The sequence below is a fragment of the Hyaena hyaena genome, unplaced genomic scaffold (genome assembly GCF_003009895.1).
Source record: "Hyaena hyaena isolate Hyena2069 unplaced genomic scaffold, ASM300989v1 scaffold_553, whole genome shotgun sequence".
In the NCBI taxonomy this organism is placed as follows: domain Eukaryota; kingdom Metazoa; phylum Chordata; class Mammalia; order Carnivora; family Hyaenidae; genus Hyaena; species Hyaena hyaena.
The window spans coordinates 824,881-840,825 of record NW_024081184.1 but is presented as its reverse complement, the minus strand read 5'-3'; the positions used below and the strand labels follow the sequence as shown (position 1 = coordinate 840,825).

At 36.9% G+C, this 15,945-nt stretch overlaps 1 protein-coding gene across 2 annotated transcripts in view; it reads left to right on the top strand.

Annotated features, from left to right (window-relative positions):
- Positions 1-15,639, top strand: part of PPM1D (protein phosphatase, Mg2+/Mn2+ dependent 1D) — a 49,755-nt gene extending 34,116 nt beyond the window's left edge. For both annotated transcript variants that reach the window (XM_039255999.1, XM_039255998.1), the window contains 3 exons: positions 6,716-6,906; positions 9,137-9,379; positions 14,170-15,639. In XM_039255999.1, coding sequence (XP_039111930.1) covers positions 6,716-6,906; positions 9,137-9,379; positions 14,170-14,727 — 992 coding nt within the window. In that variant the 3' untranslated portion in view covers positions 14,728-15,639. The remainder of the gene's footprint in view (positions 1-6,715; positions 6,907-9,136; positions 9,380-14,169) is intronic.
- The last annotated feature ends 306 nt before the right edge of the window (positions 15,640-15,945 follow it).

The window sequence follows — 15,945 nt, the reverse complement described above, 5'->3', positions numbered from 1 at the left end:
GGTAACTGGCCTAAAGGCTCTAGCTACCCAGGTCCCATCCTGCTGACCCGGGGTCATACTGAAACCAAGGCATACCAGTTGGAAAACTCAGTTTATAGATAAGTACATTTTTAATGTAGATTTAATGTACATTTTTAGTGTTAGATCTTACTCAGTTTCTCCCCGAAGTGAGTAACTGAATTAGTTATCTCTTGCTATCTGACAGAATATTCTCAAACTTAGTTTTAAAACATTTATTATTTCATATGGTCCCTGTGGCTCAGAACCTGAGAGTGGCTTAGCTAAGTGATTCTGGCTCAAGATCTCTCATGTAGTTGTTGTAATCAAGATATCACCTATGGCTATGATGATCTGAAAGTTAGAATGGGCGGGGGCATTTACTTCTAGGATACCTTATGTACCTGGCCTTTGCAAGTAGGCCTCAGTTCCTTGCCTTGTGGGCTTCTCTGTAGGGCTGCTTTGATGCAGCTTGCTTCCCCTGAGCAAGTGATCTAAGATAGCAAGGCGCAACAACCATAATGTGTTTTTATGGTCTAGTGTCAAAAGCGACACATCATCATTTCCTCCATATTTGGTTTGTTGGCACTGAGTCACTAAGGCTAGTCAACCTTTCTTCTTCTGAGCAGAAGTAAGCTCTGCTTCTTAAGAAGTACAATGAATTTGTGCACATATTTTAAAACCATACAGAGTTCCCAGTTCTTCATGATTCATAAGTGAATCTTGGTTTATTTTTTGGATTATTTACCAAATATCTATTAAATATCTGCTATGTGCCAGGTACTCTTCTAGGTTCTAGGGAGTCCACAATGAACAAATCAGTAAAAAATTCCTGGACTCATGAAACATACCTTCCAGTAGGGGAAAACAGATGATAAAGAAATAATAAGTAGACTGTGTATTGTGTTATATAGTGAAAGGTGCTGTCACAAAAAATAAAGCAAGGAATGTTGTGAGAACTAGGGGTGTAATTTTAAATGGAATAATCAAAGGAGATCTGAAAAAATGACATTTGAATAAAGAGATTAGGCATTGAGACCTATGGGTATCTGAGGCAAGAAAATTTTTAGTCAGAAGGAACAGTGAATGCAGATGTCCTTATTTATGATTTTTTTTTTTTTTAACTGAGCAGCTTGGAAGGTTGGAGTTGCTATTAACCACATAGCAAATACTGAAACAGTTGTGAAAGGAGGTCAGGAGTTCTGTTTTTAACAAGTTACCTTTGAGGTGCTTATCAGACATAAAACCACTGAAGTCCAGTTGACTCCTGGTTAGAAAATTGGCAGTAGGTGAGGTCTAGGCTAGAGATTGCAATTTGGGAGCCAGTGGCATAGATAGAGTATTTAAAATACCGTTGGTAGGACACACCTGAGTGGCTCAGTTGGCTAAGTGTCTGACTGTTGGTTTCAGCTCAGATCATGATCTAATGGTTATGAGATTGAACCCCGTGTCTTGTTCCATGCTGAGCGTGGAATCCACTTAAGATTCTTTCTCCCCCTCTGTCCCTTCCCCACACACATGTGCATGCGTGTAATCTCTTGGTCTCTCCCCCTGCTCCCCACTAAAATTTTAATTATAATAGTTTAACTTGCATGATAATACTTATTGGCTCATAGTAAATTAAATTATAGTATTTAGCACCATTCTTATGGTATATGACCATTTTTCTTCAGGCTTTTTGGGAAAGAGAGGTTTGCTTAGCAGAAGTGGGTAGTTTTAGGCACTCATTAGGATTATAATTACTTGAATACAGATGTAGCAAAGGTGCCTTCTAGTGGCTGCCTCTTGGAATTGCATGTGAGTCTTGCAAATCATTTATTCATGCAACAGATACTTACTGCATGCAGTATGTGCCAAGCATGTGGTTGGCTTTTTTCCTCATGGAATCTTACAGTTTAGAGAAGGGAAGAGGCATTCATCGGATCACAAAAATAACTGAAAAATTACATCTGTAAATACTTGTATGCGTGCTATTAAGAACTTAAAGTAAGGGTATTTTAGGGGTCCCTGGGTAGTTCAGTTGGTTGAGTGTCTGACTTTGGCTCAGGTCATGATCTCACGGTTCATGAGTTCAAGCCCTGCATCAGGCTTGCTGCTGTCAGCACAGAGCCCACTTGAGATCTGTTTCCCCCTTTCTCTGCCTCTCCCCTGCGTGCACATGTACACCCTCTCAAAAATAAATAAAACATTTAAAGTAAAATAAAGGTTATTTTACTAGTTGAGAGGCAAGAGATATTTAGGTCTGAAGAATTACTCGATGTTAAAAGAGGAAGAATGTGTGTTCTAGGCATAGGAACTGCGTTTATGAACAGCTCTGTGATGGGAGGAAGGATGGTGACTATAAGGAGCTCTGACGAAGGCCAGTGTAGCTAGAACAGAGATACAGGAATAGGAGGCATAGATAAAATGCGAAAATACTGCATTTTTTTAGACTGTGGTTAAGAGTTGTGTCTTAACAGGAATAAACTGTTGTAGAGCAGGAGTGGGAAACAACTAGAGACTTGTGTGTGTTTTCAGTTATGGCAAATATATGTACAGTTTTGCCATCTTAACCATTTTATTTTATTATTTTTTTTAAATATATGTTTATTTATCTTGAGAAAAAGAGAATCCCAAGCAGACTCTGCACTGTCAGTGCAGAGCCTGACTAGGCGCTTGATCCCATGAAACTGTGAGATCATGAACTGAGACCAAATCAAAAGTTGACCGCTTAACCAACTGAGCCACCCAGGTGCCTCCCATCTTAACCATTTTAAGTGTACCATTCAGTGGTGGTATTAAGTACATTTAGTGTTGTGCAGCCATCACCACCATCCATCTCTTTCTTTTTAATTTTTTTTTAACATTTATTTTTGAAAGGGAGAGATAGCACTAATGGGGGAGGGTCAGAGAGAAAGAGGGAGACACAGAATCTGAAGCAGGCTTCAGGCTCTGAGTTGTCAGCACAGAGCCTGATATGGGGTTCGAACCCACGAACCGTGAGGTCATAACCTGAGCTGAAATGGGACCGACTGAGCCACCCAGGTGCCCCATACCACCGTCCATTTTAAACTTGTGTTTTAAAAGGATGATTTAGGTTGCAATTTCAAGAATGGATTAAGTGAGGGGTGTCTGGGTGGCTCAGTTGGTTGAACATCCGACTTCAGCTCAGGTCGTGATCTCATGGTTTGTGAGTTCGAGCCCTGCATTGGGCTCTGTGCTGACAGCTCAGAGCCTGGAGCCTGCTTCAGATTCTGTATCTCCCTCTCTCTCTCTGCCCGTTCATGGTCTATCTCTCTCTTGCCTCTCAAAAATAAAAAGAAAACATAATAAAAAAAATTTTTTTAAATGGATTAAGTGAGGCAAAGTTTGTTTGGGAGCTCTCCATGGGAAGCTACGCACGGAGAGTAGGGAGAGGAATGTTGAAATTCACTAGGGGTGAGGACCACTGTGTCCTGCACACTGGGCTGGCATGTGCCACAGAAGAAAGCAGAGGACATACTGAAACCAGCAGGAAAACCTCTTTCTCCTCTGGTGTCCCTCCAGTGCCTCTACTGAGGACAAAAAAGAAATAGCCATCAAGCAGGCAATCAACTACATCTGCCCCAATGTCCAAGTTCCCTCCCTTTAGAATGTACAGGAATGATACTCTGTGATCCTATTTTGGTGTACAAACAGTAGGTCAGTGATAGAAACACTTAGTTCAAGGCCCAATTTTGATCCTCATTCATTTGATCTCAGGTAAAGCCACGTAGGTAGATTCTCTGAACTGATAACATACCAAACTGTGGCTGTATCATGTATTTTTAAATCTGGCTATGAATACAACTTACCTAGCAAGTTTGTTAAAAATTAACATTCCAGGGACTTTTACTGGAAAATTTAAAGGAACTTGAGCATCAAAACAAGAATGATGACAGGAATAATTTATAGCATATTGAAGAAAAAAGAATCCATAAGTTTATAAAGATACTTAAAAGATTGTAAAGAAGTAGAGGAGAATGGGAAACTCTTCTTTAGAAAAGACGACAAAAAAGTGTGGTTTAGAATGTTCTTATTTGGTCATCAGTTTACAACCATCATAGTAACAGTTGATTCATGCAAGAGTCATTAATGGATGATAAAACATGGCATATTTTGCTGGGCAACAGGATATTTCACACAGACTCAAAGCTATCACCTTTTAGATTACATATCAATTACAAAATGAAAAGGGCACCTTTACAGTGCTGGTAGATAGCACTTTAGCCAAACGGTCTGGGTTGGCATGATGGGGAAAACCGACACACTGTGCCTCTTACTCAAGTGAAAAAATTATTTTAAAATATTTTTAAATTTATAAAGATACTAATACTAGTTTATACATGAGAAATTGTGGCCCTTTTTAACGGTCATGTAATCTGCATTAGATTGAAAATTGTAATTTCTTTTTTTACCTAGATTTTAAATTTAGACATATTAGGGATTCTGCTTTATTTTCTTACTTGGAGTGGCAATACTAATTCCAAATAATGAGGAAAAACTGCTTTTGGAAACTTTTAGCATCACTTATGAATTCTGTAATTGCTGTATTAATATTTGTCTTAAATGTTTCCATGCTCATTTTTAAAATTTCATCAGCCAAAGAACTTTGTTTTGCCTACATAGAGAAGTAAATATGGGGCGCCTGGGTGGCTCATTTGGTTGGGCGGCTAACTTCGGCTCAGGTCATGATCTCGTGGTTCATGGGTTCGAGCTCTGCATAGGGCTCTGTGCTGACAGCTGGATCAGAGCCTGGAGCCTGTTTCAGATTCTCTGTCTCCTCCTCTCTCTGACCCTCCCCTGCTTGTGCGCTCTCTCTCTCAGAAATAATTTTTTTTAAAAAGTTAAAAAGAAGAAGAAAAGAGAAAAAAGAAGTAAATGTGTCTTTGTGAGTCGACCTGGGTTATAATTAGCTTTTAGTGGTCCCATGTGGGTTTTTTTTTTTTTTTAAGATTTTATTTTTAGGTAATCTCTAAACCCAGCATGGGGCTTAAACCCACAACCCCAAGCTCAGGAGTTGCATGCGCCACCAGCTGTCCCAGCCAGGTGCCCTTATGTGTTCTCTTTTGCTACTCTGAAGAATGAACTACCTCTTACCTTTTAAGAGGCTGGTTTAGCAATTAATTTTGCTCTTTTAGAGTAGAGTAATAGATAAGAATTATTTTTTCCTTAGACTTTGAGCATGTTTGAATTGGCCAATGCTTCTGCTGGGCGGGAATAGGGCGATTTAAGTAAGAAGAGAAAGGACAAAAAGCTCCCTCTTTTTTAACAAAAAGTCAGACCTGGTGAAAGAGTGCAAAAACCACCCTCTTGTCTGAAAACCTTTTGCTTTGAATTTAGGTCTTTACCCAGAGTATTTCACTATAAACAAAAGAGACAGAGATTAATGTTTTCTCCTTTCTGTCTACTCTTTCCCCAGTTTGGTGGAGCAAAAGAAAAGTTACATTGTTCCACTTTGTCTTATGTATCACAGAAGAAAGAGTAAATGGTTTCTATAATTTTTTTTCTCTCTTACTTTGAAAAATCTTTTTGGTGGCCTGAGTCAACTAAAAGTTAAGTTGCACATTTTTAGGTTTGTACCAATAGGTCTGAAAAGTTTAGGTATTTTTCATAGAGAGCTAATCAAGAAGGAGGGTAACTGTATAAGGATTTCTTTTCCTCATTCACTGAAAGGGTGAACTATTTATTAATCTCCAACTGGTCATGTGGTAGTTTAAGAACATAAAAATGCTCATTTTTATTTCTAGAATTTCCTTCCAAGTGGCTGGCATTTATTCTGTAAGTGTTGACTAGATCCTTTTTAAAAAAAAAAAAATTTATTTTTTTAACATTTATTCAATTTTGAGGAGGGGGCGGCGCAGAGAGAGACACACACACAGAATCTGAAGCAGGCTCCAGGCTCTGAGCTGTCAGCACAGAGCCCGTCACAGAGCTCAAACCCACAAGCGGCTCATGACCTGAGCCGAAGTTGGACAACGCTTAACCGACTAAGCCACCCAGGTTCCCTGACTAGCTCCTTTCTTGACCCTCTGGGTTTTCAGATAACAACGAAGACTCTTAGTTGTTTAGCAAGTTCTTTTATCTTTTCTTCACAATTATCTTGGTTAATCTTGGCCTTTATTCTTCCCTATACATTTTAAAAAACAGCTTGTCTTTCTTTTGGGATTTTGCTTGGAATTACATTGACTTTAAAAGTTATTTTTGGAAGAATTAACATCTTTAAAATATTAAGTCTTCCTATGAATATAGTTTATTTCTCCATTTGTTTACTCTTTTTAATGTTTTATAATCTAATTGTATAATTTTGTCCATACAAGACTTGTATAACTTTTGTTAAATTTATTTCCAAGTACATCTGAAACTAATGATAGTTTTATTTTCTCCTTTCCAGTATATATATGTGATTTAATTTTTTAATCTTACTATGCAGGCAAGGACCTTCAGCATAGTATTAGAAAAGCGCTTTTATCATGTTAAGGGAGTTGCCTTTTATTTCTAGCTTGCTTAAGAAGGGGTGTGTGTGTGTGTGTGTGTGTGTGTGTGTGTGTGTGTGTTTTAAATCATGTGTAGACTTGGAATGTTATCAAATGCTTTTCTACATCTATTGAGATGAATATGTAGATTTTCTACTTTAATTTGTTGACATGATATTACTAGCTTGGAAATAACACTTCTTGCTTCTTACTTCTGCCCCCCCCCCCCCCCACCGCAACCCCAGGTGATTTGTGGAGCTATGATTTCTTCAGTGGCGAGTTTGTGGTGTCACCTGAACCAGACACAAGTGTCCACACTCTTGACCCCCAGAAGCACAAGTATATTATCTTGGGGAGTGATGGACTTTGGAATATGATTCCACCGCAGGATGCCATCTCAATGTGCCAGGACCAAGAGGAGAAAAAATACTTGATGGTGAGAAGTGGCTCAATAATTTGATATTATTGTCTATATATTGTTTTGGTACTTTGGTCAGGAGTCTTGAATATGAACTAAGGATGTTCACTTTGTGTAGATTTTTGCATTTGCCTAGCTCTAGAACTAAGTGAACAGACTTTGCAACTCATCGGGAGAATGAGACAAGATATAAATGAATGAAACTAGATAAAAAAACACACAACTATGAACTTTTATGAACAGCCCTTGACTTAAATGCCTATGGAACATCATTAATTTTTTATTTTATTTTTTTAAGTTTATTTATTTATTTTGAGAGAGAGAGAGAATGCACAAATGGGAGAGGAACAGAGAGAATTCCAAGTAGGCTTCGTGCTATTAGCACAGAGCTCGACACAGAGATTGAACCACTAACCGTGAGTTAGATCATGACCTGAGCGGAAACCAGGACTTGGATGCTTAAATGACTGAGCTGCCCAGGCACCCCGATTTGATTTTTATTAATGGATCTGTTAGGTTTCCTTTTTGGAGGCTACTGTTAATATTGTAAATGAGAAATTTTTCAAACTTGATATAAGGTTAACAGTGGTAAAAAAGAATAAATCCATATATACACAACAAAAAAATACATGAGTGGTAGAAGTGATAGAGCTTGGGTTTTTAAGGAGGGAGAATGTGATGATGCCCAAATTTTTGACTGGTGATAGCTATTCTCAAGAAGAAACACATTATTTTCGGGGAGAAGGGTGATAATTAATTCAGATACAGGTATATTGAATTGGATGGGCCTGTGGTTAATCTAGATAGGTATTTTCATTAGGCGAAATATTTGAGAGAGAAGCCTGGAAATACTAACTTGAGTGTTAAGAGGAGTTAGGTATAGCTGCAACAATTTATGAGATCATGTAGTAAAACCATGGTGGAAGAAGATAATTTTCATTTCTGTTCTTTGAAACTTAGTAATTATTGAATACATGTATTATATCTGTATGATACTAAAAGTTTTATTCCAAGGCACATTTATTTGCATAACATGAAATTATTTGGGCTTTACTCTTTTTTTGTTTTTTACTCTTTCTGTTTGTATGTATTTGATTTCTATACCATAGCCACTTACTGTATCGTTTTTTTCCTCATGAGTGGCATCATTTTTATCAGTTGACCTTTAAACAATGTGAGTTTGAACTATGTGATTAACATGGATTTTTATAGTACAGCATTGTATGTGTGTTTTCTCTTCCTTACAGTTTTCTCTTTTTTTTAAATTTTTTATTTATTTCTGAGAGAGAGAGAGACAGCATAAGCAGGGGAGGGTCAGAGAGAGAGAGAGAATCTGAAACAGGCTCCAGGCTCTGAGCTAGCTGTCAGGGCTATGCAGAGCTCGATGCAGGGCTTGAACCCACGAACTGTGAGATCATGACCTGAGCTGAAGTTGGATGCCTAACCAGCTGAGCCACCCAGGCGCCCCTCCTTACAATTTTCTTAACGTTTTTTTCCTACCTTACTTTATTGTAAGAACATAGTATATAATACAGATAACATACACCATATGTGCTAATCAATTTTATTGGTAAGGCTTCTGGTCAGCAGTATGGTATTAAGTTTGAGAAGAGTCAGAAGTTGTATATGGATTTTCACTTGTGTGGGGCAGTTGGCACCTGTAAACCCCCACATTGTTCAAGGGTCATTGAACAAGGGTCGTAAATACAGGTGTATATATCTAACAGTTGTTTATATTTTCTTGACTCTGAATTTTGTTCATATTCTTTGACTATTTTAATGTTTGGTCAGTCTGTGATTTGTATAAGCTCTTATTTTAGGAGAAAATTGGCCCTTTGCAATGAGTTTGTATTAGTTTGTTTTTTGTGTTTTTGTTTGTTTGTTTTTTGCCATACCTGATTATCTCACTTGTGAATTGTTTATCTGAATAACTTGATGTTTACTTTCCACTTTAGATAACTTCTATATAACTTTTCCTAATTAAGGTTACAGTGAAGACTAAGTTTCTTGTTACCAAAGAGAAAAAAAACAGAGGTGAAATTTAACCACAGGATAACACCTTGTTTTATTACTTTAAAAAATACTATTTTAACATACTTACATGGACAAACATGTGGATAATGTTTGAAATTTTGGAAAGTTAATTTATTTAAGCCATATTGAATACTTCATTTTAAATTTGATAACTAATATACTGGCAGCTAATTCTGAGTTGTTAACTTTCTTTCTTCTTGTTTTTTAAATACAGGGTGAGCATGGACAATCTTGTGCCAAAATGCTTGTGAATCGAGCACTAGGCCGCTGGAGGCAGCGGATGCTTCGAGCAGATAATACTAGTGCTATAGTGATCTGCATTTCTCCAGGAGTGGACAGTCAGGGAAATTTCACCAATGAAGATGAACTCTATCTGAACCTGACTGATAGTCCTTACTATAATAGTCAAGAAACCTGTGTGATGACTCCTTCCCCAAGTTCTACACCACCAGTCAAGGTATATAATTCTCTATAGTATTTAAATTGTTTAAAAAGAATTTCTTTGGTTAGTGTTGCCTGAAAAATTTTCAGATTCTTCATAGAAAAGGATTTTGGTTTTGAATGAAGTTCAGGAAAGTGATAGATCTTTGTCATGTAACTTTTGTTATTGATTCAGCTTCACATCAGTGCTATTGTGAATGCTAGCTGTGTGTACCGCACCTAATACAAAGGAAATGTGGATGCAACAGTATTCTAATGATCCTCTTCTAATACTATGAACATTTGTGTAACCATTTAAAAGTTTGTAAAGTACTTTCATATATATTTCATTTGTACCTCATAACCCAAATAGGTAAATAGTGCAGTTGTTATTCCATCTTACAGATAATAAGACTGAGAAATTAAGCAATTTTGAGGAGATCATACAGACTCAAGATTGAAGTGGACCTTAGGGTATCAGACCTTAGAACTGGTTGTCATATAACATGGATAAGAAACCTTATTACTCATGTTAATGTTTTTGGTTTTGTTTTGTTTTTTTAAAATTTTTTAATGGTTTTTATTTATAGCACTGCTATAAACATTGGGGTGCATGTGCCCCTTTGAAACAGCACACCTGTATCCCTTGGGTAAATACCTAGTAGTGTAATTGCTGGGTAATTCTATTTTAAATATTTCATTCTATTTAAATATTTCAAGGAACCTCCATAATGTTTTTCAGAGTGGCTGCACCAGTTTGCATTCCCAACAGCAGTGCAAAAGCGATTTCTCCGCTACTTGCCAACATCTGTTGTTGCATGAGTTGTTAATGTTAGCCATTCTGACGGGTGTGAGGTGGCATCTCATTGTGGTTTGATTTGTATTTCCCTGATGATGAGTGATGTTGAGTATTTTTTCATGTGTCGGTTGGCTGTCGGGATGTCTTCTTTAGATAAGTGTCTGTTCCTGTCTTTTGCCCATTTCTTCACTGGATTATTTGTTTTTTGGGGGTATTGAATTTGATAAGTTCTTTATAGATTTTGGATACTAACCCTTTATCTGGTATTTTGTTTGCAGATATCTTCTCCCATGTTGTCGGTTGCCTTTTAATTTTGCTGATTGTTTCCTTTGCTTTGCAAGAGCTTTTTATTTTGATGAGGTCCCAAGAGTTCATTTTTGCTTTTGTTTTCCTTGCCTCTGGAGATTTGTGTAAGAAGTTGCTGCAGCCAGGGTCAAAGAGGTTTTTGCCTGCTTTCTCCTTTAGGATTTTGATGGCTTCCTGTCTTACATTTAGGTCTTTAATCCATTTTGAGTTTATTTTTGTGTATGGTGTAAGAAAGTGGTCCAGGTTCATTTTTCTGTATGTCACTGTCCAGTTTTCCCGGCACCATTTACTGAAAAGACTGTCTTTATTCCATTGGATATTCTTTCCTGCTTTGTCAAATATCAGTTGGCCATACATTTGTGGGTCCATTTCTGGGTTCTCTATTCTGTTCCCATTGATCTGAGTGTCTGTTTTTGTGCCATACCATACTGTCTTGATGATTATAGCTTTGTAATGCATCTTGAAGTGCGGAATTGTGATGCTTCTACCTTCAGTTTTCTTTTTCAAGATTGCTTTGGGTATTTGGGATCTTTTCTGATCCCATACAAATTTTAGGGTTGTTTATTCTAGTTGTGTGAAGAATGCTGGTGCTATTTTGATAGGGATTGCCAGAATAAATATTCTTAATATTGATTTCACATAAAAAATTATTGCAGCCTGCTGATTGGCATTAGTAAAATTGTACATATGTTTTAAAAATTATTTCTAGAACTTAGAAATGATGATCTAGAGATATAATGATCTAGGGAAATAATAATTCTAGAGAAATAATGATCTAATAATACTAAAATAAAGATATGGAGATTTATGTATATACTAACTTATATTTAGGCATGGTTACTTGTTAACCAATTGGTCTCGCCCAAATATAGAAAAATATTTGGAGCCATTCAGAATAATTAGTGTTGTTGGCTCTGACCTAACAAGTAAGTAAAGGCAAATTTCTGCCCAGGATATTGTGGTTTTTAAAAAAATTATTTTAATGTTTTATTTATTTCTGAGAGAGAGAGAGAGACACACACACACACAGCATGAGCAGGGAAGGGTCAGAGAGTGAGGGAGACACAGAATCCGAAACAGGCTCCAGGCTCTGAGTTGGCTATCAGCACAGAGCCCAACGTGGGGCTCAAACCCACGAACCATGAGATCATGACCTGAGCCGAAGTCAGACTTTTAACCGACTGAGCCACCCAGGTGCCACCAAGATATTGTTTTATCTTAAATACATAGTCTCTGATTTATTTCCTTGTTAAAATAATCCCATGTTTAGTAACCTCTAGGTAAATATAATGACATTTTGGTCAATTTGCTTTTTTTTTTTTTTTTTTGGTAATGTTTTATTTATTTCTAGGAGAGAGAGAGAGCGTGAGCAGGGGAGGGTCAGAGTGAGAGGGAGTCACAGTCTGAAACAGGCTCCAGGCTCTGAGCTGGCAGTCAGCACAGAGCCCGACGTGGGGCACGAACCCACGAACCGCAAGATCATGACCTAAGCAAAAGTCGGACGCTTAACCGACTAAGCCACCCAGGTGCCCCGGTCAATTTGCTTTTTAAGACTTTTCCACATTTAAATTTAAGACTCAAAACAGATGAACATAAGGGAAGCAAAAATAATATAACAGGGAGGGGGACAAAATGTAAGAGACTTCTAAATATTAGAGAACAAGCTGAGGGTTGCTGGAGAGGTTGTAGGAGTGGGGGGAAATGGGCTAAATGGGCAAGAGGCATTCAGGAAGACGTTTCTTGGGATGAGCACTGGATTCTACTCCTTAAATCATTATTGCACCATGTGCTAACTAACTTAGATGTCAATTAAAAATAAGCAAAAAAAAAAAAAAAAAAAGACTTTCCCACATTTGGACTAGGCATTGGAAAGTAAGTTTATCTATCTATAGACATGTCAACTCTGGTATGGATTATAAGGTATACCACTAGTCATATCTTTGTTTTGGAATAGATATATGGTAGAAATATTTCTGTTTAAGTGATATATTACTCTGGCACTTATTTTTCTCTCCATCCTTTCTTTAGGGCAAAACTAAATTTACCTTTTTTTTTCCCATATATATATATATACATGTATATACATATACATATATATATGATTGTAAGGTAGATGGAGTGAGGAAGTTGATCTCTGAATTAGTGAAACTTTTAAAATATGTATTTTTTAGGAGCTAATCTCTCAGTATCACATATGTTTTATGAACATGTAAGAAAATTTAGCAAAACAAGTAATCTGAGTCCGAGAAGTCTAAGCAGTTGCCTCAGCTAACAAATGCAATGTATTCACACAGAATATCAATAAAAAGAGAAAGAAAAGGAAAAGTTCAGTGATAAAGTGGGGAAAGAAAAGCCAGCATACCTGTAGTATCAGAATAGTAATCTGTGAAATTTAGGGGCGCCTTGGTGGCTTAGTCGGTTAAGCGTCTGACTTCAGCTCAGGTCATGATCCAACAGTTCATGGGTTCAAGCCCTGCGTCGGGCTCTGTGCTGACAGCTAGCTCAGAGCCTGGAGCCTGTTTCAGATTTTGTGTCTCCCTCTCTCTCTGACCCTCCCCTGCTCACACTGTCTCTTCCTCTTTCTCAGATATAAATAAAACATTTTTTTTAAAAATCTGTGAAATTTAAAAGACAGCACAACAGAAATTACAACAAATTGTGTTAAAATGTGAAACCTTGTTTTACAAACTAGAGCAGTATATTCTATTTTTATGAATGACTTGATTATTACCTTCTTCCTTAGGCCTAAATTAGTGATGTGATTGTTTGGTAGTAGGAAAACTTCTGATGCCTGGTCTTGTTGTAAATCCTTTTTCTGTATTAAAGCAGGACAAATTAGAGGTCAACAATTTCTTATGAGTAGATCTAGTTTTCTGTGATTATCCAGAACATGCTTGTGACCACTGTAGGCATTGGAATCAACTAATGCAGATTGTTAAACTCACATAGAACTCTTGTTGATATTTTTGAAAGTCATATGTAAATATCCTGGAATGAAGATTGTCTATTGTTCTTTCTCAACACTGGCACTTGGAAATAAGGTTGCTGCCAAACATCTAGTCATTGTTAAAACAGATAAGAATTGGGCTTTTCAGTAAACTATGCAATACAAAATAAATGAACCAATGACTGTAGAAAGAAAAAGTATTAGTTAAAACACTAACAACAAAAACAGCAGCGATCTGATTGAGGCAGTACCAAATTAGGAACTAGGGTTTCTCATCTCCAGTCTCCATTTGATCTAAAGTCATTATATTTTTTCCATTAAAGCATGTTCATGTATTATCGGCCAGTGGGAAAAATATTCTGAGTATATGTAGAGCACTATATCTAAAGGAGCAGTGCATATCTCAATCATTTGTCAAGGTTTTAAAAAATTATCTGAAAGTTTCCATATGATTTTCATTTATTTCTTTGAGAGTTGCCCCAGCCGTGCTCTGTAGGTTCCTATATGTCCTGCTTTTCTCCTCACAGAATAGCCTCTAGTGTTTGGGAAATAGATGCAAAGCAACAATATGAGTTTGCATTATGACATTGTTGCTTTAATGTTGCACTTTACATTTTCTATACTACTAAATATTCAGAAATGAGAATACAAAAAATATGGGAAAGTAGGAAATAAACCAACCAAATTTGTCACATATTCTAATGAATATCTTCCCAATGGTTAAGTTGAATTGTAGGATATATTATTTATTTGGCTTACTTTTCTTGTTTTTCAGTCACTGGAGGAGGACCCATGGCCACGGCTGAACTCTAAGGACCATATACCTGCCCTTGTTCGTAGTAATGCCTTCTCAGAGAATTATTTAGACGTCCCAACTGAGATAGCTCGAGGTAATGTCCAGGCGGCAGTCATACCCTCAAAAGATCCAGAGCCACTTGAAGAAAATTGCACTAAAGCCCTGACTTTAAGGATACATGATTCTTTGAATAATAGCCTGCCAGTTGGCCTTACGCCTACCAATTCAACAAATACTATCACGGACCAAAAAAATTTAAAGATGTCAACTCCAGGTCAAATGAAAGCCCAAGAAGTTGAAAGAACACCTCCAGCAAACTTTAAAAGGACATTAGAAGAATCCAACTCTGGTCCTCTTATGAAGAAGCATAGACGAAATGGTTTAAGTAGAAGTAGTGGTGCTCAGCCTGCAAGCCTCCCCACAACCTCACAGCGAAAGAACTCTGTTAAACTTACCATGCGACGCAGACTTAGGGGCCAGAAGAAAATTGGAAATCCTTTACTTCATCAGCATAGAAAAACTGTTTGTGTCTGCTGAAATGTATCTGGAAAATGTTTTTTTCCCAATCTTAGGATATAAGAGGGCTTTTTGAAGTTGGTGCGGAACTTGAACTTTTTTAAGGGGACAAAATAAAATAGTATACAGTTTCACTTTTGGAATTCAGCAGTTTTATCCCGGCCTTGCATTTGCTTGTATTATAAATGTGAATTTTGTAGATGTTAGGGTATAAGTTGCTGTAAAATGTGTGTAATTTGTATACTCTACACAAACTCAGTCTCTTATTCTGACTCAGTAAATGTAACAACAGGGCTAAAGGTTAAAAAAAAAAATCAAAAGACTGTTAGATTTTAGAAATACTTTTAAACTTTTAAAAATGCTTATTAAGAAATTTGTATAAGTCACTTGTGATGAAAACTACACTTTTTAAAGTAAATTATTAAGCAAACTGGAAAAGTGATGTATTTTCATAGTGACCTGTGTTCCACTTAATGTTTCTTAGAGACAGATAGTGTCTTTTAAAAATTATTTTTTATTTCTAATTTCATAATTCAGAACTTAATTTTTCATAGCAGAAGTGTTGAGCCATGCTTACAGTAGCTCGGCATTAGTCTCTTTGTCATAATAAAAATACTATGCAGTATCTCTTATTTCAGTAGCATTTTTCTGAAACATCATTAGATATACTTCTCAAATCTTTGGAGTAGAAGGAGGTGTGTTTGCCTACAAAGTTGTCCTTGTCAGTCATCCCAGACATTCAGTGGCATTATTAGGTCTTAAAATAGTTGCCCTCTTCTCGTGTTTGCATAAAATATGTGAAATTTTTCTTGCTATTTCAATAACGGATGGTGCTGCTAATTCCCAACATTTCTTAAATTATTTTATATATCGTACAGTTTTCATTGATTATATGGATATATGTTTGTTCATCTAATAAATCAGTGAACTGTTGTTGATGTGCTGGATTTTTGTCATTGGTTTAATGGTAGATATTAACTTTCTCTTGTGCTATGATCATGCTTTAGAGTAACAATTTAAAAATACATGTAATGTTTATTTTTGCACTCTTGACTTTTTTTTTTAATGTTTGTTTATTTTTGTGAGAGAGAGAGATTGAGTGTGAGTAGGGGAGGGGCAGAGAGAGAGGGAGACACAGAATTCGAAGCAAGCTCCAGGCTCTGAGCTGTCAGCACAGAGCCTGAAGTGAGGCTTGAACTTAAGAACCATAAGAACATGACCTGAGCCGATGTCAGATGC